The sequence below is a fragment of the Solanum pennellii genome, chromosome 2 (genome assembly GCF_001406875.1).
Source record: "Solanum pennellii chromosome 2, SPENNV200".
Taxonomy (NCBI): Eukaryota; Viridiplantae; Streptophyta; class Magnoliopsida; order Solanales; family Solanaceae; genus Solanum; species Solanum pennellii.
Genome location: NC_028638.1, coordinates 42,311,093 through 42,335,638, shown reverse-complemented (window position 1 = coordinate 42,335,638; position 24,546 = coordinate 42,311,093). Strand labels below are relative to the sequence as shown.

General features: G+C 36.4%; 4 protein-coding genes across 6 annotated transcripts; 1 reads left to right on the top strand and 3 right to left on the bottom strand.

Moving 5' to 3' along the window:
• Nucleotides 1-789: 789 nt before the first annotated feature.
• LOC107009579 lies at nt 790-2,362 on the top strand. The gene has a single exon (XM_027914379.1). It carries the CDS (start codon nt 1,097-1,099, stop codon nt 1,973-1,975), a length of 879 nt encoding a protein of 292 aa, XP_027770180.1. The 5' UTR covers nt 790-1,096; the 3' UTR covers nt 1,976-2,362.
• Nucleotides 2,363-4,559: 2,197 nt separating this feature from the next.
• LOC107011511 (cleavage stimulating factor 64) lies at nt 4,560-12,165 on the bottom strand. 2 transcript variants are annotated; one of them, XM_015211037.2, is made up of 10 exons: nt 11,966-12,165; nt 11,693-11,771; nt 10,715-10,889; nt 7,653-7,689; nt 7,293-7,513; nt 7,042-7,119; nt 6,739-6,804; nt 5,999-6,427; nt 5,221-5,520; nt 4,560-4,933 (listed from the first exon to the last, which is right to left on the bottom strand). In XM_015211037.2, exons 1-10 carry the CDS (start codon nt 12,000-12,002, stop codon nt 4,796-4,798), a joined length of 1,560 nt encoding a protein of 519 aa, XP_015066523.1. In that variant the 5' UTR covers nt 12,003-12,165; the 3' UTR covers nt 4,560-4,795. The 2 variants fall into 2 exon arrangements, with proteins under 2 accessions (XP_015066523.1, XP_015066524.1); XM_015211038.1 differs by having other exon boundaries at nt 6,739-6,774; nt 11,966-12,153.
• A 1,575-nt stretch (nt 12,166-13,740) lies between these two features.
• On the bottom strand, nt 13,741-18,994 carry LOC107011509 (vesicle-associated membrane protein 721-like). Its single transcript, XM_015211035.2, has 5 exons — nt 18,593-18,994; nt 16,179-16,320; nt 15,969-16,089; nt 15,054-15,116; nt 13,741-14,108 (listed from the first exon to the last, which is right to left on the bottom strand). Exons 1-5 carry the CDS (start codon nt 18,783-18,785, stop codon nt 13,959-13,961), a joined length of 669 nt encoding a protein of 222 aa, XP_015066521.1. The 5' UTR covers nt 18,786-18,994; the 3' UTR covers nt 13,741-13,958.
• Nucleotides 18,995-19,700: 706 nt separating this feature from the next.
• LOC107008733 (leucine--tRNA ligase, cytoplasmic-like) lies at nt 19,701-24,383 on the bottom strand. Of its 2 annotated transcripts, none has more exons than XM_015207879.2 (2): nt 24,163-24,383; nt 19,701-23,237 (listed from the first exon to the last, which is right to left on the bottom strand). In XM_015207879.2, exon 2 carries the CDS (start codon nt 23,207-23,209, stop codon nt 19,967-19,969), a length of 3,243 nt encoding a protein of 1,080 aa, XP_015063365.1. In that variant the 5' UTR covers nt 23,210-23,237; nt 24,163-24,383; the 3' UTR covers nt 19,701-19,966. The 2 variants fall into 2 exon arrangements, with proteins under 2 accessions (XP_015063365.1, XP_027770683.1); XM_027914882.1 differs by lacking the exon at nt 24,163-24,383 and adding an exon at nt 23,896-24,030.
• Between the last annotated feature and the right edge of the window lie 163 nt (nt 24,384-24,546).

The following is a 24,546-nucleotide window of genomic DNA, read 5'->3' as shown; positions in this document are numbered from 1 at the left end:
TTGCATCCCTATTGATGGTCTAGATAGATATTTTGGTACACAACTTTATATTTTTAAGAGGGTTATCCTGTTCGGTGACAATGACTTTTATTGACGAAACTCATTTGAAATTCTTGAAAACTATATCCTTCTGTTGTTAAACATTTTGCACAATATTAATAATGGGTGTCCCATCATAGGGGTTTAGTGTGAGTATCTTTGATGACGAGTAAGATCGTGATATTTTGTAAATTTGAGTTCGTTGCTAAACTAGACTCTTAAAAAAATCACATTTTTACTTCAGGAGATGAAAAACTTCAATCCTATGCACAATTCACCTTCAAACATATATTTCAGTTTCCCCTTGATTTACGATCCCCGTAATTGAATGAAACCCTCATATATCAAAATTAATAATAATAAGTTGTTTATGCTTAATACGTCAATTGATCGGTGTCTTTCTTAATTTGATTTCTTATTCGAGTAATTTCTTCGGCAAATTGCCCATTGCCTATATTTTTTGGCATTCAATCGTAAATATTATGTTAGTCATACCTCTACTCTTTTCTAACCCTTTAGTAGAAATGGGTCATTTCTTATAAGTTCGTAGCACCGGCCCAGAATACGATTAATCCAGTATTAATTATGTAAACCCTAGGAAGTTAGCACATACATAGTCCACTTTTTTTTTTCATTACATTGTATTTTTCACTATAAAATCCTCTTTATTGAGCGGTCGTCTCCACTCGCCGAGAAACATCTAGATGTGTGTGTCTCGCTTGTTTTTCTTAAACATTTGTTCTATTTAAACAATTTCTTTTGTAGTTCTTAAACAGAAAGAATTAGCGGAAGTGTAATTGACTGGAGTAAATTTCTAGATTTGCAGATTTATCGACCTCAAGTTCGTATAAGGTAAACATCTCTCTCCTGTTTTTTAATTAAATAATGTAAAAAATAATAATAATGTCCTGTTAGATTTCCCAGCTTACTGGTTCGCAGTTTATTACTTTCGATGATAAACGGCAGGAGTTCGAGCCCCCACTCTGCCTCTTAAAGCTTTCTTAGCAATGAACATCTAGGGTTTTTGTTTCAGGACTCGAGAAGCAGAGCCGCCCACATGAGTTCAAAATCAAATCGCAACCGTCCTCTGGCGGCGAAGGCGAAGGGGATGGCGACGGCAATGGTGATTCCTCCTCCTCCGTCTACGCCGTTATCGGAGTCCGATTACGCCTTCACCATAACCAGAACAGCAGTTGCGCAGATCTGCAGTTCAATTGGATTCACAGCGGCAGAAGCTCCCGTTCTCGGAATCCTAACAGACATCGCCATCAGGTACTTGAGAACAATCGCTAAGTCCGCCGCGGATTCAGCCAACTCAGCATGCCGTACCCAGGCAAATCTCGTCGACACAATCGCCGCCGTGGATGAGCTGAGCTCGGTGAGTGGATTCCCCGGAGCATGGAGAGCTACCGATTGTTTTCTCAACTCCGGCGCGGTGAAGAAACTCGATACATTTACGGAGGATTCCAAGGAAATTCCATTCGCAAAACCGTTGCCTAGGAAAATATTTTCATTAGGAAGCAGAAAAGGTTCGAGAAATGTAGGTAGTAGTAAGATTGAGTACCTTGGAGGAGATAAGAAGCATATCCCGAAATGGCTACCAGTAATGCCGGTGATTGTGAATCACGAAAAGGAAATTGTTGAGAAGAGAAAAAGGGAACTTTGGGGATATTGTGGTGCTAAAACTGAGGAACCAAAGAGGGAGAAAATAGAGGAGGAGAAAAAAACTGCTGATAGTGTGGAAAAGGAAAGGAAAGGACTTGAATTGCCATTGAAGAGAGGGAAAGTGAGGTTTAAGATTGGTGGTGGTGGGGCGTCAGGTGTGTGTAGAAGTGGTGGAATAGGGAAGAGAGTATTATGTGAGAATTGGAATTTTGATGATGAAAACTCATCAAAACAAGAAGAGCAGCTTGATGAGGTAATACAACAACAATAGTGATCTCGGGAGGAGTAGATTGTACGCAGATTATATTATAGAAAAACTATTTCCGAAAGAAACTTGGCTCGGTAACAGAGAGGAACAAAATGAGATGATGATGATAGAGTGAGTATGAAGAAAGAAGTGGAGTTGCTAACTATACTTTGATTGTATTTTTTTTTTGGTTTTTGAAGTTAGCAGGAATTGAACCCTTGACGTGTTGTTCGATAAAACAAAATTTTCTCTCCCTATTTGAAGACCATCTTCACTCCGGACTAAAATGGAGAGTGCAACATATCTATATTTATAATATTAGATGTAAAAGTGGCCATGAATTTCACTAGTTAATGTAACAAACAGAGACTCATTTCAGATTTTCAGTTTAAAGATGTTCATTTACTTTTATCTGAATGGAGTGAGATTAGTTATGTTTTACTTAATTATGAGCTGGTTTTATCCAATTAGGGGTTGTTTTGAAGGTGAATTAGGCTGACATTAAGACATTAAATTATGGATAAATATTGTTATTTAAGGTAAGTTATTTATATATAAAATTAATACAATAGGAAGTTAATGTTTGTTCAAACTTTTGCTGTAGCTTAGTCATTACTTGTTTTGAGTGAAAGTGTATACAAATGCACCTTTTTTTTAGACTAGAGTTGAGTTCATGATTGTGCATTGTCAGTGTTTGTTCATATTGGTCTCTGCGGTAGCTCAGTCGTTGCTTGTTCTGAATGAAAGTGAATGCAAATGCATCTTTGTTAGTGGAGTGCCGAGTTCATGATTTTAGATTGTGAATGTATGTTATATTGCCTTTTGCGGTAGCACAATTATTGCGTATTCTGAATGGAAGTGAATACAAATGTATTTTTCTTTGTGCAGAGTACAGTTCATGATTGTGGATTAGCGCAAATTTACTTTCAATTTGCAACTTCGAAATTCGCTACCTGTATCCATTATGAGAATTTATATTTCTTCTACGTAGAATATAAAGTGGAATAACTAAATTTTGCATAAAATAAATTCCTTCATAATTAATCAATGCATTGCTAATAGTTGCATAACTCTAACTAGTTACGAAATGAGCACTTAGAACCTGGCTTTGGCTTTCACCAGTTACGCGACTCAAATGTCCATATTAGGGTTAAGGATAGTGATGGCAATGAGGCGGTGTAGGATGGGTTACATGTTGTCCACCCTTCCTCCTCTACTTTGAGAACCGTGTGAACGGAGGGTGGCCAGAAGAGAAGAAGGTCTTCATACAGAGTCGCACACTTACTTGAGTAGTCTGCGACTTAGAGCTTTAATTGTTTTTCCCCCCTTTGTGATTGAAAAGGAGGGCGCCTAACTATGTTATAGGAAGAGGAGGCGGAAACATTAATGTCAAAGAGAAGTGACTCGACAGGGAAGGAATGAAAAATCGTCAAGGATAACTTCTTTGTTGGCAGAACAAAGGGCTAAATAGCGAAAGTAATTCTTTGAGCTGGTCTTAATTTCCAAAGTCTCCAGAATCTAGTCGAGTTAGACGACAACACCTTTTTCCCCTCTTTCTTACCGGTAGGGCAATCTTCAATCTTCTCAAGTTTCTCCCTGGTAAAGTTTTGCTTTCTTCTGTGCTGTTTATCTTTCTTGTTTAAATATAGCCTTGCCCTAATCTATTTAGCTTTGTTTAGCCGTGTTTTATTTAGTTCCAATTTAAATAGGATAAATTTTAGGTTTAACAAACATAAAAATCATGTTAGCATTCTATAGCTACAATTTGCTATTTGCGCTTTATAGCAAACTTAGTTTGCGATGGAGCATCAGATCTGTATAAAAATCACAAACATCTATGATTTGTATAAAATCGTAGGCATCTAATTTGTATAAATCACAACGATTTGTATAAATTGCGTGTATTTGGTTATGAAAATTGAGTTTGTATATGTATATGTTCTTTGTGTTTGTGTATCTGCATAAAATTTGAATTCGTATACAGTTGAATCGAGTTAAAATGGTTGTATTTGTATATCAAATCTTTCTCCCGCTTTATAAAAACACAAATTATACATTGTATGAAGCAAGAAAGAGATAAAGACAAAAGAGAACTGGTAAGGAAAGATTTGTGTTGTATAATTGTAAGTGTATAGGACAAAGCGATGTATATTTGTATTTGTATATATAGTTTTTTTTATTTATACAAACACAAACACAATTTATACATTTATGTTTGTATAAATTGAGAGAGGCGAGCGAAATTTCTATGGAGAGAGAAGAATGATAAAGTATTTGCTGTATATTAGAATTAAATGAAATTATGATTATAACATTTAATTTTGAATTAATAGTCCATTACATTATACAATTTCCCCTTAAACTATTTCGAAAAGCTTTCACCCACCCTATCACCTGCCTGTCCTGTTTGATTTTTTTTTGAAAATAAAAGGTTTGACCCGCCCCATTCTGCCCCAATTGAAATCCCTATATAAGAAAGGTTCGACCCGCCCTATCCTGCTTCGAGTGCTTCCCGTTTAATTTTTGAAAATGCTTTGACAAGACTCATCCTGCCCCAATTGCCATCCCTATTAACGAGGGTGACATCAAGTACCACACTCTTATAGGGTGCTTCAGAATAATAATAGGAATAAATATTTAATGCTAGAGTACAACTTAGCTTGTAAAAACAGCCTGCTTATAGTCATTACATGAATGTAATACACCCAAGTGCGCATTTTTACAATCCTTTGGAAATACATCACTTTACAATATGGTAAATGATCCAAAAAACAACATGCCCTTCTGCAGAAATATTTCGGTGGGGCAAGTACCTGAGGTCCTTCGTCACGTATTAAAGTTTGGCTATGTTCGCTGCCGGAGCATCTGTTGGAGCTGAATGACCTGCTGCTGTTGATCTGGTGGCAGTGCACTTAACTGTTCAGGAGTGAGACCCAGAACTTGTTGCAGCAAGGCAGATTCAACGTCCGAGGGAAGCTGTACCTGTTAAAAAAGAAGAATATTTCTTAATATAACTAATCTACCATATTACAGTTACATCCCATGTGATTCTAAATAAAGTATCAAATCAACACAACAAGGAGCATTTAACATATTCACATCGAAGATTGTATGCATCGGATGTATTAGTTATGTATACTTTCAAATCAATATATCAAGCAATAAAACAAATGGAAGTAGAAACATCTTAATTCACTTATCATTTGCAATTGATCTAATCTTAAGTTCCTTCAATGGATTACAAAGAAACCTCAACACTCTAAAATTACCTGAGTAGCTTGTTTATCAGGGTTTGACATTTCTGCTGCAGCTAAAACTTGAGTCGAACATCCTGACTGGGGCGTAGATACACTTGCATCAGGTAAGGCATAACTTATTCCATCATTTAGCCTTGTCGTTTTCGATGGACGACTCAGAGGATCTAGATTATATGCTGCCCCTCTCTTCACCTCAGGCAAACCTGAAGGGTAAGCTGGTATGGCAATCAAAGATGAATTATTGGGAGCCTGGGGTCGTCGAGAGTCTTTATTCGTATTATCCAAGACACCAGAAACTACTGAAGGATTTCCCTGTTGATAAAAAAACAAAATTATACAAGTTCACATTGATGTCCCTTTGGAAGAAACAAACTATCACATCACTAAAGGTAAGTCTCTTGCAGAAAGATACATACAGTTCCATATAGCTACTATCCTATGGACTTCCTATTTTATTGCGTTCGGGATACATATCAAGTAAAATTTCCATGAGTAGGAAAGGGGCAAGGAGCAGAGCAAGTTATAAAGCAACCTTTTGCATAAGATTCTATTCATCTTCTCGTTTCATCCTAAATCTATTAAGTGAATCCAATATTTAAGCTCGCTTCCTTTCTACGGAAAATTTGTTCTTTGGAAAATTACTTAACCATTCAAGCATGACAATCATCCAAAGTAAGTTATATTGTCCTTATTAACTTATTTTCAAATTATTGTTCCCGTAGATTTTATATTTTGCCAGCTGCGTTCGTTCATTTGCAGTTGTAGACTAACAGTAAATAAAGATATACACCTGAGAACCTTGTTCCAATGACGGGGTATGCATTGATGAAGGAGGAGGAGGATATCTTGTCTTTTCTGTCCCCAGCTGACTATTATATGTAAAATTCATGGAAGCAACTGGCCCAGCTTGTTGTAAGAAAAAAGGCTGCATTTGCTGCTTTACAGCAACAGAAGTTCCCACCTGAACTGGCGGATTAATTGACACATTGACTTGGCTTGCATTGACGGAAGGATTTCTAGAAGGGTTAGGCTGACTTTGCAAAACTTGGTTTTGCGAAAGTGCTAGTTGAGTCTGAGGCTGTGCCTGGGGGAGCAAACTAGGGGGAAGTGGGGGTAACCCAAGAAGAGACTGAGTTGCCAGTTGTTGACTTTGCTGACTATCTAGAACCAATGGCTGCAGCTTAGGTGCAGCAGATTGCCGAATGTTTGGCGTCTGCAACTGCAAATTTCAAAGATTATCAGGTGCTGCTCTTTGTCAAACTGATTCCTCAAAAAACAACTAAAACAGCAGCAGCAGTAGAATGCCCTTAATAAAATGAAGACAATATATGTGTGTGCTGATTTCCAAATAAAATCAAGAATAGGTGCTCCTTAATGTGATTATGATACCAAACAATAGGAATCAAACTCAAAAGAACAATATAGGAAAGGAAAGCTATATGAATTTTGAAAAGATACACTTTGACAGCTTATCTATATAAATATATACGAGAGAGAGAGGTATTAAAACAAAGGAACCAGTGAACGAACCATTGGTTGGGTTACCATTCCCAGTATTAGTTGTGCCTGCATTGGCAAACAAATACAAACAAGTAACTGTGTGGTTTCAATATCATGCAATGTAAAATGAAAGAATAGTGATATTCTGATGCTGAGAACAAGTAATATGACCCCCTTCATGTTGCACTAAAGCATGCTCAGCACTCCAGAAAAGAAAAGCGGCTATGCAATTTGCAATGAAGAACGGATAATTGTTTTGAAGTCAGCAATACTAAAAATGCTAAACAACAGCATAAACTTGCAATATGTTGAGCATCTACCATAGGTTAATACCAGAAAAAGAGCTTTTGACAAATTTGGAATTGCTAGCAGCAGTTGGCGTGTTTGTTCCTTGTTTTGTGTACACATTGCCTGTCATCAAAATTACAATAATCATGTCAAGCAATTATCCACAAGGCTTGCATACTTGAGGGATTACACTGGGTATGTTGTCCATGTTTGTTGCTATTTTATAAATTTGCAGCAATATTCAAGCAGAACTAGAAATATCATGAGTTGGAGTCGTATGCAATCAACATCCTGACCTTGAACTCAGACATAACATCATTCAGTTGGCTCCTAGACAATTTGGACATATGTAGTGTTAAAGGATCTATCCCAGACTGATTGAATGAGCAGCCACTCTGAGCAGCTCCAAGAGTTCCTGCCATAACGGCTGCAGCAGTCATAGCTACTGACATGCCTAATGGCTGCTGAAGTGCAGAATCCACAGAGATAACTGGTCCCCCAATGTGTTTTTGAGGATCTGATAGACATTACCACATAAAACGTTAGATTCTAATTTCAAAGAGAATAAAAAACAATTGATGATATGACCCCCCCCCCCCCAATTTTTTTAATTGAAAAAGAAAGGGTGAAAAAGCAGAAGGGAAATTGAAACATACCACCAACATTCGCAGTCATACCAGGTCCGCCGCGACCCTGCCAAAAAGAAAAATATGGTCAATTGAGATGTTATTAAAAATTAGAGATGGAAAAATTTACGTCCAGAAAAATAATGGTACTACGTAACAGATGAAGTTCTCTCACAACATTTATGCTTCTGCTCTTCTCTTCAAGAGGGGTTTGAATATTAAAAAGTGCTACTTGCATCCTAATTTAGGAAACAGTCTTCTGACCGGGCACAACTTTTAGGTAACAGTTGGAGTTCTGATGTATTTAAATGAAAGTGGATTTAACAATGTAGATGAAGCTAACTGTGAAGTTGGTGAAACTGCACCTTGTTTATAGCAAGAAAAATGATAACTTAAACCTTGTAGCAAATAATTCCTCATTTCAGTCAAGGAAGTATATCGCTGGCCTCCTCAGGTTTACACATTAACATGAGCAAGAGCCTTCTTTATCCAATGAATGGTGGGGGAAATTCAGTAGTTAAATATGATTTTGGGGTGAAAAACAGGACAATTTCCTGCTGCTTACTTGGGTCTACCAGTGTTTTGGACGGTGAAAGGCGATAAAAGGCGACAAGGGTCTGCCTCACCACAAGGCGAGGTGAGTGGCGAGGCGCTCACCTTTTTAAAGTGCGGCACCATTTAATACCAAAAAATTAAAATACTTAATTGCAAGTGTAAATAATCAAAATCTCAATAGCAATAACATATTAGCAAATATCTCAATTCAAAAACTGAAAATAGACAGTACATACTAGAAGTCTAGAACTTGAATGAGAAAAAAAACATATAAGAAGTCAAAACAAAGGTAGAAGTGATTCTAAAGTCTGAAGAAGAAGAAGAAGGAAAAAGAAACAGAGGAAGAAGAAAAGAAGAAATATGTATCGGTTAGACTTTGGAGTCGCCGGAAAAGTCTGGCTAATTGCCGGAGGAGTCTAGTTGAAAACCCTAAAATTTCGCCTTTTCTTTAAAAATACAAAAGGTGACACCTTTCTTGCCTTTCTCGCCTCTTGCCTCTCGCATTTTGTCATCATGATGTCGCCTTTTGAAGATCGCCTCGCCACAACTCTAAAAGGAGATGAAGGGTCGCCTCGCCTCTCTACATTGGCGACGAGGCGATCGCCTTTTACAACACTGGGGTCTACATTTGGAGGCAAATCATAGAGCGTCTGTGCGTGTGGCAAGGAGCAATAGAAGAATAGGGAGGAAGTTGGATATATGGAAAAGGAGTACTTATCCCTGGAGGAAGATTACCACTGATCAATAATGTCTTGGATAATGCCTAGGGCATTGGTCTAGTGGTAAGAACCAGTGGGTGATGTTTTGAAGAGAATTCACTGACCATTCCAACGATAACATGCTAAACACATTCCAAACCCTTTTTGTTGGTGAAATCATTGGGAAGTAGATACCAGTTTTGAAAAAAAACAAACATAAAAACATGAGGAATTAAATGATCTAAGTTAGTTTTGGACATCATCGACTCCCTGATTCAATATAGTAGTCGCATCATACTTTAGTAATTTGAATCTTCTGGTGACTCTGTCAATGCAATTATCTTACTTCATCAAAGAAGTACTAATTTTAATTCAAAATATAAAGTACGACAGTTAGTTCAAGATTGAGGGGCATCATAGATTCTTCCAACTGAACAAACTATATATCTGAAACTTTGCATAATGAAAACTTTACTTCAACAAATTTTATGCGCTAATGACTAGTTTAGATGTCCAGATCAAGATAGGACATCAAACAAAAAGTTAGAGTAAGATGTGATCCAAAAAATCTACGAATGACTACAAAGAAATTGACATATGCAAGTCAGATAGGTTAAACACTGCAGTGTTTTGGATGGCGAGAGGCGACAAAAGGCGACAAGGGCCTGCCTCGCCACGCGGCGAGGCGAGCGGCGAGGCGCTCGCCTTTTTGAATCGAGGCGCCAATTAATACCAAAAATTAAAAACATTTAATTGCACATATAATATTCAAAATTTCAATAGCAATTACATATATTAGAAATACTATAATAATTACTATAGAAGAATTAATTTTTTTTCAAAAAAATAATGGACAGCAGTCACAACACAGCGAAAGCAGAAAGCATTTTACAGTAATCCGGGACAAAACAGAGAGTGAAGAAAACAGAGGAAAAAAGAGAGTAGTGAAGGCAGGGAGCAGTGAAGAGTGAAAGAGAAAGAGACGAATGGAGCAGCAACTCGAGGGAAAGAGACGAAGAAGAAAGCAGCGACTGAGGAAGAGAAGAAGAGAGCAGCGACTGAGGAAGAGAAGAAGCAGCAGCAACTCGAGGAAGAGAAGAAGAGGAATACACGAAAGTCTGATGAAAGTTTGAAAATAGAAAAAAAAACTAATATTATTAAGTTAAAACTTTTTTTAAAAAAAGAATCAAAATGGCGACGCCATTTACGTCGCCATTGGGTCGCCTCGGCTCGCCTATTTGAGGCCGCCTCGGCTCGCCTATTTGAGGCCGCCTCGCCTCAGTGGATAATGGCGACACAGCCTCGCCTCGCCATTCGCCAAAGGCGCTATGGCGAGCGCCATTCACAACACTGAAACACCGTAGAGGCAAAAGTAGAATAAGTGAGCAAATTGCAGGTAGCTAAAATGGTTAAAGCACCAGATACCAATTTTGTCATTAACCAGGATAGAAGCCAGTCACATTAATGCTGGATATCTAAAAAAAAGAATAAGTTCATCACTCACAGAACCTAGTGAGATGCCAACACTGCCTTCATCTCCCACAGAACCTAATGAGATGCCAACACCACCTTATATGAAATTTAAGCATCTCCACAACTCCACTAACACTGTCATGGTTTTGAAATAGCCAGACGCTAGTTGTTGAGAACCATATAATCCCATAACTTTGATATATATGGATATTTTGGTTGAGACAAGCAGCTCAAATAAGTAGGAAAATGGATGTTCACTCCAGGGACAATAAATTAAGAAACAGGTATAGAAATAAACACACTGTACAGTAGTTTTTGGTAAGGAGTAATATAAAAAAATTGTCCAAGGACATTTAAATGTCTTACCTGTTCACGATTTCTGTCAGAATTTTTATCATTTTCAGCAAAATCAACTCTTAGCTGCCGACCATTTATCTCGTACCCCTTAAGGTTGCGGCGAGCACTTAATGCAGTCTCTTCATCCTTGTATTCGCAGAATCCATAACCTTTTGGTTTTCCAGTTTCTTTATCAATCACTAATCTGAGGAGGAAAAGAGAGTGAATCGGAAGATGAGAAATGCTAGGTAGACTCATCTTAGTAAGAAAAGGAGAAGGAGGAAGAAATCAGCTCCTATCAGATGAAAAAAAGAGTCTCCTTTAGTCGGTCATCCTCCACAAGATGCCCTCTAAACAGAATTTAAAAATCCTTGCTGGTGAAAAGTTTCCGACCAGCTGCGATAAAAACTCCAAGCATTCATTTTTATTTATTTTTTGGAAGCGGACAAGCATTCATTTTTACACAATAAGATATAAATGATATTAGGTATTCTAGCTGTAGAGTTCACTTTGTCCATTAGTTTAAAAATATTATTATATTTTTATTTATATAGAATAATATAAATGTAAAACTAGAAAGGTAATATGCTTCATGCCGTATTAAGTTAAAAATGAAAGACTACGACAACGCGATGGGTAGATCGAGAAGATATATTAGATTAGTATGAATGCGAGTAGTCAAACCGTTTGTGCTGCCCACGGGTAATAATGGCATTCACCTCAGATCCTCAATCAGCAAACTAACATTTACAGGGATGCATGACCAGAAAATCAGCATTACAAAAAAACACCGAATTTGGGATGATCAAAAGGTTCAAAGAGTATTTGTTTTATCATCTTCACAACTTTCTTACAGATACTATAATGTTAGTGCACTTGGAAACTTGCAAAAGGACAGTCTTTTATATCCTGCTACAGATAATAAAATCAGCTGCTTTAACTAAATAAAACAAAGATAAATCAAACCCTGAGTCAATTAAGGGAAGAGGCAAAGAAAATAAATTAAACCTGAAGGAAACAACTGGTCCAACTTCCTCACAGATTTGCATTAGTTGCTCCTCAGTAGCATCATAGGGTATATTCCCAACTACATCGCCCACAAATAAATTCAAATTAGGTTAATATCCTACTATCAGTACTAATATACACACAAAAGCAACCTAGTGTGTCCAATTGGTTAAAGTTCCAATATTTTCAACTAATTAAGCAACACAGTTTGTATAATTACAATAATCGAAACAGAATTTCATAAAAGTGAGAGATACAGAAAAAAAGGCTGACCAAAAACGCGGCGACGCTGAGAATCAGAAGTGGCCATAATTGTTAAAAGTTGAAGAAGAAGGTCCAGTGAATCAGCTTCATCCTTTCCCTCTTATAATTCGTGTCCCGCTAATTCCTTTCCCTATTCCTTTTCAAACTGGGATTAAGCGAAGACGGCACTGCCAGAGCTCGATGAACAGAGGGCAGGATTGGGAAACTTAGCTAATATTTATTATTTATAGTAATAATATTTTTTTTTTCACTTATCGTTTTTAATTTATTTATAATATAATTTTAATACATATTATAAAGAACAATTTATTATTCACATATAATATAAGTTTTAGTGATGGACAAGACATTTATTACATTTTAATACACTTATTATACAATGTGACCATTTTTTATCAAACAAACATAATATATTTCAAAAACAACTATAATTCAAATATATTGCATAAATAATTCACTTTTAATACATATTACAAATTTATCATAGTATTGCTATAAATGATAATAAACAAAAAGTATCACTAAAATCAGTAATTATTTTTTAAAATATATTAATTTTTATAATTTTTCCGCAGGCAAACGGGTCAGCGGCCCAATCACGGCATCCCATTAATTTTAGCATAAATTTCATAGTTTTAATACTCTATGAAATCACAATCTATCCCTAATAAGTTTTTTAATTACATAAGTTTCTTAAAAATTAAAAAACCTGGACACAATAATTGAAATCTTGGATACATTAATATTTAATATATAATTCGGATATATTAAATAGTCTTCAGACACATTAATATGTAGCTCAGATATGTTTAAAACTAGCTCAAGTACATAATATGTAGCTCATATATATTAAATATGGTTCCGAATAGCTCAAATTATCAAATAATGGCTTGGATACTCTTTAATGTATCTGACCTACATATTAGTATCCAATTTGTGTTACTTTTTAAGAAATTAATAAAGTTATATAAAATTACGTGATTCCTAAAATTTATCCTTTTAATTACTTTGATGGAGAAGAAATTAAAAGGAAATGTTGATCTTTTTGTTTGTTTTATATATAACATATGTAGAATTTTTTTTTAAAAAAAAAATTGAATAAAAATTTCATCTTTTGGTAAAGAATTGAAAAGAAGTAAGTAACTTCTATTTTCAAAAAAAATAAAAGTGAGATAATTTTTCGAAAACACATAAAAAGTTTATTTGGTACCAAAGTAAAAATGTTTGATACATATGTATCAAGAGACACCCTCTAACTCCAAGTATAAGGTTTTTAAGTCCCTGCCTCGGAGTTGCAGGGAAATTAAAAATGACAATGTTCTTCAGTGAACATTAATATACTTGTATCGTAATAAAATCTTTATAGATAAAAAACAATGGAAGTTATTGTCTTGTGTGAACTCGCTTTTATTGTTAATCTTAATGAACTCAAATAAAAGAGGAAGGTTGACAAAAATCAATTGTGTACAGCTTGCTTTTCTCAAATCTCACTTATAAAATCACTCATTTGTTGTTGTTGCTGTATAAGATGGATTTAATTCCACTTATTACAATCACCTCATCCCTCAATTCTTAGTTATTTAGCATTGCTACTTGAATAAACCAGCCAAAGTGGCCTAAACAAAAATATATTCTTCAGCAATGCTTAGGGTATGTAGGGTTACCAACATATAAAATGGTAAGCAAAACCAACTGGATGAAAATTTGAATTTCATTGATAAGAGTTTCTAGCATTGGAGGTCTTTTTCTTAATAAAAAAGGAACAAATCACTAACAGCACAAAATGACCTCTCAATCAATGGCGGGGGCATCATATACTACTACATTTAGACCAGAATATAAAGAAGAGAAAATCAGATCCATTCTGCTCCAACAAACAGAAAAAAGTAAGTAGGCTAATACATACAGAACATACATCGTCTCTATTCTCACAGAATTGTAAATGCTGATATAGGACAAAGCTTTTCATACAACTATAGCATCACAATAGACACATCCTCCCTCACTTTCCACAACTGAATCCCTTGCAAACTGAGAGAACAATGATGAGGATCAAAGCTATCAGGATACCTAGCACTATCAGCTTGATTTTCATGTTTTGCAGCCACATCTTCCTCCGTATTTGGGTTCCCGTGTTCCTGAAGTCCTGTGCCTGTTACAATCAAAGAAGCCACTAGCATTGGTTGGTGCTTTGTACAGATGGCACCGACTTCTTTTTGGGGCAAAAGAAAAAACAACAACCACTAGAACTCTATACAATAATGATGGTTAACTACAACAAAGTTGCTGCTTAAATGAAAACTGAAGCTAATTAATATCATAAGAAATCTTTTTTTTTGGGGGGGGGGAGGGGGAGGATAAGTTGATAACTAATATTATATAAGTTGACAACTAATATTATAACAAACTGATCAACTTGACAAGGATACATGTAATATCTTTAGACGTTGCCAACCATCAATGATAGTCCATCTATACTGCACTAGAACACATCTCATTACAACATACAGAAGGGGGCAAGCAAACAGGTAAGTTTATTATACTCTCTTTTTTTAAATAAAGAAAGAAGTAAAAACTTATATAACTTCTTTTGTTTAAGTTGAGGAAGATATGAGCACCATTGTCTCTCAACATCATAGAGTTACGAAAAAGTCAGACTAATGGAAGAATAAGGTAGGCAACAATCAAGCAAATCAAAGGCGACATCATCTTGTTGACAGAGCAACCCACCTTAGCCTATGGATAAGTTAGAATCAAAAGATATTATGATCCCCCCCCCCAAACACACACAAGTGAAGTTGGCACTCAACTCAGAATGAACTGAGTTGTTCACTTGTAGCTCACGTATAAACCACATAGTAACATTAGCTAAGAGTACCCTCAAGTTAGGTTTAACATGCAAAAAGTAATGACGATATCCTATGAAGAAAGTTGTCCATGTGAAGATTGAGCACCAGTAAGAGTCAATCCCATTCCCAAACAGTAAGATAAAAAAAAAAAGCAAACTGTAAAATAAAATTGAAACCATCTAATTTAAATTGTTCTGAATAAAAGGATTTAAATGCAAGTTTTAAAAAAATAAATATAAAATGATAACCTGGTGATGAAGGTTCTCTGTCTTATCAACAAGAAGCTCTATCTTCTCTCCACGATCAAGAACCTAGAATTTCGAACAAAGAAACATACCACATCAACTCTCATGATGTCGACCAGTAGATCGAAAAGCATAATAACACATGAAGGAAAGGTTTTGAAATGAGAAAAGCATTAGATGCAATCACAATAATCATTTCTTAATGGAATTTATGATTCGATTAAGACTCCAAATATATTGATGCCTTAGATCCAGCCTTGTGATCACATAATAATTATAACACTATATAATCGGGTTGACAAAAAAAGACTCCCTTCAGACTAATAGTTTATCTTGAAGTAATGCACCTAAAAATTATTCAGTGAACTAATTAGTAAGATTGTATGTAACTATGTAATGAGTTTATATAATGCAATCTTCAATTCTAGGAAATGATGAAGATTTGAGTTCACTCTTTATTGACGGAGCTTGCCTGAGATCCCGTTCCAATGTAATCACTTCCTCTTTGTTAGTAAATATTCCAAAAACTCCACATTACAAGTTCTCAGCAGGAAGTCATTCTGCATGAATTGATCAACTTGGGCTCTACAAAATATTAGTGTTCTATACAAAAAGGATTGAGCTAAGAATGTAGTGCAGTGGAATGGAGTGGAGTAAAACATCAGTAACTACACTAATGCAAGCTAGTTAGGTTGGGCTATATGAATCCTCAATATTCGTTTCCCTCCATTTGGAAGTTAGCGTAATGATCAAAGAAATTTACAAATTTAGCTCAAGTATTTCTACAGTTCGCAGAAGGAATCTTCAGAACAATTATGAATCACATAGTTACTCCACTATATGGGGATTCAATAACAACATCACACAAGGAAGAAAGAACTAATCAACCATCAAAGGATAGATGAAGAGACATTTTACCTTCTCAATGTTTTCCATCATAACACCCTTAACTTCTGACACCTGTGCTTTCACCTTGGCAAGTTTGCTAATTTCCTCAGGGTGTTCAGCACAATACTGCATATGCTCCTTCAACTTAGGGCTGCACTTAAAAGAGTGCTACAGTTAGATGACTCAACAGAAAGCTCTGCCTTCACATACCAATAAAGTAAACTTTTAATATTAAATTACCCAAATTCCTTGTTCAGGCTATTAGGAGGAGCTGTCGCAGCCTTCCCACTCCCATATTTTGACATGAAATCATCCTTAATGCGCTCCAAAAACGCTATTGGAATTTGTCTTCCAACAGACTCCTCAGCAACCACGCAGTATGCTGTATGGAGAATTATAAAGTTAGCATAGGTAAGTCCACTAATCAACTAAATCAACATTGGAAAATTTCTGGAAGTGCAAGAGAGCAGAATAACAAACGATTTTCTAATATTACTCAGATTCTCCTCTCATAATAGCTATTTAATTCCACGGTTAGACACTCAGGTATGATGGTCTTCACTTGAGAGTATATATAAAATCATCAGATCACAGAAAAGTAAGAAGCTAAGGAATTGCATTTTGGCAGGTGAAACATTCTCTTAAATATACCATCTAGTCTCTTTCCAAAAAATGCTTTCCAGTTGCTAAGAATTATGAAAAAACCAGCTGGACTAATGATGATCACAGACTTCACATTGGTGCCTTCAAGGCACTAAAAGTAACTGAAAACAGTTAAAAGTGCATCTAACGAAAACACAACTGGGACTTCAGTTCCCAGTGGCATGACAAGCTGTAGAAGAGAGTTGGACACAAGACGACATGGAAATGAAAAATATCAAAATGGTAAATTAAATGATCTTGACCACCAGTCTCATCTTTCCTCCAGTGGACAAACATAAAACATCCAAGTTGATCACAGAAAAAGTGAAGCCAGTAAAATATGTGTCATCTGTGTGTGGGTAAGGGATTGGGTTTTTAATCTACTACATGAACGTAGTAAACGTTTTGCTTCTCTTCACTTCCTTTCTCTTCACCCCCCTCCTCCTCCCCCGCTGACTCTTTTTTCCCCTTAATCTTTAAAAGATTCATTCCACCAAAATTGTTCTTCTGTGCAAATTTTAGTTTTTGGCCAGAAACCTCTTTCTCCTTATATTATTATATTATTCTAATGCAAGTGATTTCTGGATCTGTGGAGGAAACAAGGAAAAGAGAGTTTTGAAGCCAGGAAAACACATGAAAAGAAAAGATTGGTTGAGTTTGGTTTTCTTATAAGATTAAAAACATGTTATTTGAGGAGAATAAATGGAGTCTAAATTGTATTTGGCCGAATCAATTAATTGATGTTGACGATAAAAACTCTGTGTTACAGAGAGGGTGGCGTGAAGAGAAATTGGAAGGAGAATTAAGACAGGGAAGAAAAGACAGAGAGTGACAGGGAATGAAGATACCAAATGATATTGGACAGTCGGGTTATTTTTGTGAAGAGACCAAAAAGTCTCTCTATTATGCAATGTAATAAGCAATTAAGGGTATTTAAGGAAAATAAAAAATGAATACATTGCAAATCTACTACCTCCGTGCAGTAGGTTAGCAAAACCATATAGGTACTGACTACTGATGAACTCTTCGCAGTGCCCACCAAGTCTTAGACAGAGGGAAAGGAATCCCCTGGCATTTTATGTATCTGTAGCGATTTGAACCCTGCTGTCCCATCACCCATGGTTTTCATCCTAGCACAAAATATTACCTAAAGCGATGAAATCAGGTGCATTTGATTACTCAGGTTCACTTTTGCATCTCAGACCAGTATAATGAAGCAGAACTCCCGGAAGATCATAAATCTTAACCAACTCTCGAATCTAGTAAACTCCCTCCAAATAACCTCAATTGAACAATTTTTTTAACAAATTGAAACCAAGTGATGCAGTAACCAATCAGTACATCTTATTGCTTATCAAACAAATATAAATGAACCGAAGTAGTAAACTCATCCAACTTCATCAACCAGTCAGAGAAGTATGCAAAGAAAGCACTAATACAATTGTAACAATTATAATAGAAAAAGAACCAATTCACTTTACCACCAAAGAAAACTGAGAAATACCCCTTAAAAGCAAAGAACAAACAGTTAAAACAATCATTCCCCTCCCAGAACATCCTGAAGTTCGTGGTAAAATGGATACACAAAACTTAATCCACAGAGGGAACTGATCTACAAATCCACTGATCCCTTTCATTTCCCCTAATTTCAGATGCAATGATAAAAAATCCCTCCTAGAACACAAAATCCGGGAACCCCCAATACAACCACGAATACGGGGATGAACTTCACTCTCTCTACAATCAACAACATATATTTCACAGTACTAGAATTATTTTTAAGATCAATTTTAATCCCAGTACTAGCGTTACATCATCATATTTCCGGATTAAGAATACAAATTAAATGAAGTTAATACCAAAAACCACTATTTTCATAAACAAAAAACACGAAAGGATAATCACTCAAAATTTCTTCGATCCCTTTTATATCTACATCAATAGAAACAACCCCAGAAACAGAAACAAAAACATCAACATAAAACAAGAGCTTTATGGGAAAGAGAACTGACTGAATCCATTATCAACAAGGTAGTTGAAGGTATGACCATCACAGTTATAGGTGAACTTGTTATTGGAAGCAGGTAGCTTCTGAAGACACTGATAAGCTATGGAGTTGAAGTTACCACTGAAATCTGTGTATTCAGCCAATATAACATTCCCACGACCGACAAACGCATAGATCAAAGCCTTCTGTTGACCCATTTACAACCGATTTCTTGCTTTTCCGGTGGATCGCCGATCTGGTTTTGTGGGTTTTCTTCGATTTTGCTTAGCAAGCAAACAAAGAAGAATTCAAAGGTGAGAAAAAGTGTAGACTAATGGACTCCTCTATATCCTTGTGCCCTTTTTCTCTCTCTTAATTTTTAGAGAGAGAAAGCGAGTCCACCACTATACAAGGCAAGTGACCGAAAGTAGCTCAAATATTATATCGAACACCATTTTCTAATTTCTACTAAATAAAAAAACATTTTTTTTTTTTTGCAAATAAACCATTATAAAAATGATGAAAATATTATTATAAATATAAAACAATTTCTTTACACGTAGAAGAACCAATGACAAAATAAAAATGAGAAAAATTTGTATTCCATTTTCGAGAAGGGTATATCAAATATTTTTTTTTAAAAAATACTATTTTTAAGTAAGAATAAAGCAAAAGAAAATTTGAGCATATCAAAAGTAATGATTATAAATTAAGACATATAAGTTGAAAAAGCAATAATTGATCAAAGTTGGTCTCGTTAAATACTAATAGAATTAATATTTATGGATAAATAAATAATTTATCGCGCGCAATTAAATTTATGATCTTCCAAAAGAAATGTATAGCTGATCTTTCGAGGTCTTAAGTTCGAAATCTCTTGCTAGCAAAAGTGAGTGTTTGCAACTCATCACACGAGCTTGCTTAGTGCGGATTACCTCTCTAATGTGATTTATAAGATATTGCATAAGATCAAAATTTTTACCTTGTGCATATTCAAAAGATAGCAACTTAAAATTTCGCTTTGTCATTAAAAAAATTTGTAAAAAGCTAGAAAAACACTCTATTCATAATAGGAAGGCAAGGAACACTGCATTGTTTATCATAATTGTCAAAAGGTTTCCAAGGAACAGAAATACTAACAAACATCAGAATATCATACACTTTTGTATCAACTCATTCACTGAATTAGTGTTATAGATCCACTGAAGTAAAGGTTACATAATATAATTAGAAGAAATGGAAGTAGCAATCACAAATTTGGTCTGAACAAATGGAAGGCCTTAAAATCTGAAAATTGGCTAAAACACTAAAACCAAAAAACATAACCATACATGGACAAGTAATTAGACAGGATGCTGGGACAAAAATGTTCATAACTTGTTCTGCAAAAATGTTCTTTTCAGAGAAAGATTGCAGTTGGATTGCCTGGTGATGGTGGATTCTGCCTCACGACTGCAGCATGAGCCCCTGCTCTCTCCAGGGCATCATCTATCATAGATAAGATCTCCAATCTCTCGAGACCAAGCTGTCTTTTGATCAAGTCTGAGTTCTCCTCAAGGACTTCAATCTCTCCAAAAGGAAGTCTCAAGTCCAACGCTTGAACCCCAACTGCCAATACTTCGTCTTTCTTGAACTTCAAGAAAGGCATACAGAGCTTTTGTATTTGTTTGAAATTGCCTTGCTGTGCAATATCACTCTTCTGCAATTCGGAGAGGATTTCTTTATCAGGTGCAAAGGAGCCGGTTGAAGTGTCAAATTTCCTTTGCAGAATCCCCAAACATTCCTTTTTCCACCCACCATACTGCTCATCCACATATATCAGGCCCACGGTAGGTTTGTTTTGGCTATTCAGATTTACATTTCCTTTCTTTGAACCAAAAACCTGCTTCTGAAGTAGCTTCCTCATCGAGATAATCGTGTCTTGCAAATATTTGTTGGCCTTCTTAAGGGTAAGATCTGGCAAATCAGCCTCAGGCCACCCAGCTTTTATGACATAACCATCCTTCTTCAAAAGCTCTCTCCAGGCATATTCAGCATAGTGTGGACAGATTGGAGCAATGAGTCTCGTTTGAACATCCATAAATTGCCATAGCAAATTCCGGTTCATGCCTCCTGAACCACAAGATAGCCTGTACTCATCTCTGGCAGCCTGAAGATCATAAAAACCAGTTTTCAGAGCTTCCCGAAACATGTATTCACTGTAGTTCTTCTCTGCCGTCCTAACTGCAATATTAATTTCATTAGCAAACACGCGGTCTGCATATGTGGATGGTGGCCCATTTCTTAAAGATGGCTCTGCAGAAAGAACCTCCTGCATCCATGCTATTTCTTTTGTGAGACGTAAGATGGCAGCATTAGCTGTTTCAAAGACAAAGTTAGCATCGTCCATCCCATCACCTGCATCTGCAAGAGCAAAGCGTGTGGCATCAGCTGAAAACTCTTCAATTGCCTGCCGGAGTGTTCGGAAATTTCCCGTAGACTTGGACATCTTGTCAGAGTTGAGCATTATATGCCCATTGCATCTGAAACCACGCGGCCAGTAATGTTTAGGGAACATGGCAGCGTGGTTATAGATGCAAAAGGTAAGATGATTCTGAATAAGATCCTTCCCAGAAACTCTGAGATCGAACGGATACCAGTAGTCAAATTCCTGCTTCATCTCCTTGAGAAGAGAAGAAGATATAGAAGAATTTTCAGGAAAAGGTCCATTACAGAACAAGAATTCCCAGATCTCATCGGTCAGCTGCTCTGGTTTCACTGAAGAGTGATCATTACCATACATGTCCCCTTTCTGCAAGAAATGTGCCACGGTGTAATATGCCATATAAATTGTGGAATCAGACAAGGACTCAACTAAGAATTCCTCATCCCAAGGAATACGAGTTCCCAGCCCAAAATTGCGAGAGCAAGCCCACTGATTAAGCCAGCTAAGAGTGTGTTCAAAACCATGCCGTGTCTCATCAGAGTAGAGATTCATACTGGCCAAACACTCTTCTGCAGCTTTCCTCCATTCTGATTCTCCATAAGTGAGATACCACTGATCAGTCAAAGCCACAACACACTCATCCCCAGATCTCGACATGACCTTCTTCTCAGGTTCACTATATATTACTGCTTGATTCATCTCTAAAAGGTTGCTCCTGATCAGACCTTTTGCTTCTTGGACTTTCATACCAGCAAATTCTCCAACAATCATGGTTCCTTCGTAAAACCCACCCTTGTAAATTGTTTTCTTTGCCTCGTCAAGCTTATCTCTCTCATTCTGGCTCTTGATTTTTTTTTCAATACAAATTCTCTCAGCTGACCTGTCTCCAAAATCTGGATGGTTGATAATTGGGACTATCTCAAACGGCAAGACCCACTCATCCTTCACACCAAATTTGGCCCTGAAAGCTGGCTTTGCCTTCAAATCATGTAGGGCCATATAATCATCGGGGGAATCACTGGGAACACTAGTTACAATTCCTGTACCTTTTTCAGTAAGGACAGATAACATGGGCAGAGTGTATATTGTCTTATTAAATGCCAAGGGAGACCTCAGGGGCAAACCTATAAGATCTTGACCAGATAATTCAAGCAAACAACTCGGCTTCTCAGGGATCCGAGACAACCTTTGATAGGCTAGATTAAGAGCTGCCTTATAAGTCAACACAAAAACCTCAGTATCATTAATCTCAAACACCCCATATTTTCCTTCGGGCAAAACCCAAGCATTTGTTTGCCCATACATGGTCTCTGGTCTCAGTGTAGCTGCTGCGAGATATACCTTTTTCCCCTCCAGAACACTCATCTTTGGTGGAAAAGGTGAGAGAACTTCCATCTTGATAAGAGTGTACTCCTGAGGGATAACTCCTTCACCAGAAGCACGGTCATGGTCAGCACATGGCTGACCATCTAGGGGCGAATATACGGTGTACCTGAGATCTTTAACAATCTTTCCCGAGGCTTTCAGCTTCCGCATTTGCCACCGCACAAACGAATCAAAGTACGGATTCATATCAGTTGTAATAAAAGTTCTACGCCAATCACAACCCAAGCCAAACTCCTTCAGATCCTCTACAGCCAGTGGTGGAAAGTAAGTTAGCCAGTAATATGGGTCTTTAAACCTCGCAATTTCCTCGTCAGACAGACCATAACTCCTCATTATCTCCCACTGGTACTTAACACCCCCAGTCTTTGCAAGAACCTTTGATTTCTTTCCTTTAAAGTTTCCACCCGGCAAACCCTGATTTCCTTCACCCTCAACCTTCACTTCTGTTTCAACATTCTCCGCTTCCTTCACAACAGGAAACACGGGTGGGTTCCCAAACCTCGATATCTCCCTCGAAAGCTTATCAGCAGATGCCTTTATGGGCATTCCTGTGCAGTGAAATGCAAAAGGCAAAAGAACACTAGCACCTCTCAATCGGTGATATGCAGCTGCAAATTCAAGCTTTGACAATGAAAAGGCATGGCCCAAATGTAGATATCCATTCATATAAGGGAAAGGGAAATTCCCAAAGAACTTTTCACCCACTTTAGGAGGCGATTCTTTAGGTTCAGCTCTGAAAACATCACCTTCTGTCCACCACTTATGAACCTGTTTCTCTATGTCTAACAATTGGTTCCTTCGGGCAAAACTTCTGCCACCTTCTTCCGCCATCACTTCTCTATCAGCAAACCCACAGAATCTGCATAAGATAGGAAAAATCATATCAAGTGAACATCTTCAGAATTATATCTTCACAGATCATCAAGACAATTTTGAATAGATAACGCAACATCTTTGCAAGAACATGCACACTGAAAAAAATGCACAAAAGGAACATTATGTTCTTGTAGAAAACAAATAACACGAACCCCAAGCTAACATCGCATGCGCAATAAACTAACATAATGGAACACTATGATAACCAAAACAAAATCTTAGGTAATAACAAGTGATCTGATGCATCAATTCCGTATGCTTAACAGAACGTCTGAGTCATGAAGTGATCTAGACTGTGTCTTCCTCAGGAGGAGCAATTATGGAACAAAGCAATAGTAGACCATTTACCATCTCCTTCATGAAACCAACAAGTTGCTAGGAATACAAAATTACCAAACAGCTGGACCAGGCACTAGGCCGGAAAGGAAACTGCTTAAGAATCTACTTAGAAGCATGTACAGTTTCAATTAAGGCCCTACATACAATGGAATCAACTGAAAAAAAATCAGCAGAACATAATTAGAAAAAGGAAAAGCTTTAGAGGCCACCTTACCATAAATGCAGCTGAAAATCATTAGAACAATTAAGTAAATGAAATACTATAAACAATGAAAATAGAAGTAACTCAACAATGAACCCACCCAAGATTAAGGCTTTATGATTCAATTTCGCAAAAGGATGATGGCTATCACATACTTACTACTATAAAAGTAACTTATTCATCAACCCACCAAAGATTGGGACTTTATTATTTTTATTCAACCTAAGAATGATGGGCATTTGGAAAATGACAGAAAAATCAAACATATCCATCTGATTCAAGAAAATTAGCACAATTACTAGCAAATACTATTATAATTCAAGAATTGTGAAAAAAAAATAGTGACAAATAGGAAAAAGTTTATTACCTTGATTTGCTTAAATTGAATGGGAATATTACATATGATGAAAATCGCTTAGTCTTAAGTGAATAACGTCTCAGTATATGAGACGCCACAGTGAAGAATGAGGATCAAAGTAGGAGGGTTATGCTTAGTAGGGTTTTTGCATTTTCTTTTGCAAAAATCTTTTTTTGCAAGAAAATTTAACAGAATGAAATAACATTTCCATTGAATTTTACTTTTTTGAACATTTTTACCATGTAACATTAGCCAATTTGGCCACTTATTGGTTAGTAGCTTTGGATTTTATGTATTATTGGATATCAATAATTAAATCAATAAGATATTTGTTATTAATTTTTGTTAATTAGTTTATAGTTTTATTGGATATCAATAATCAAATCAATAAGA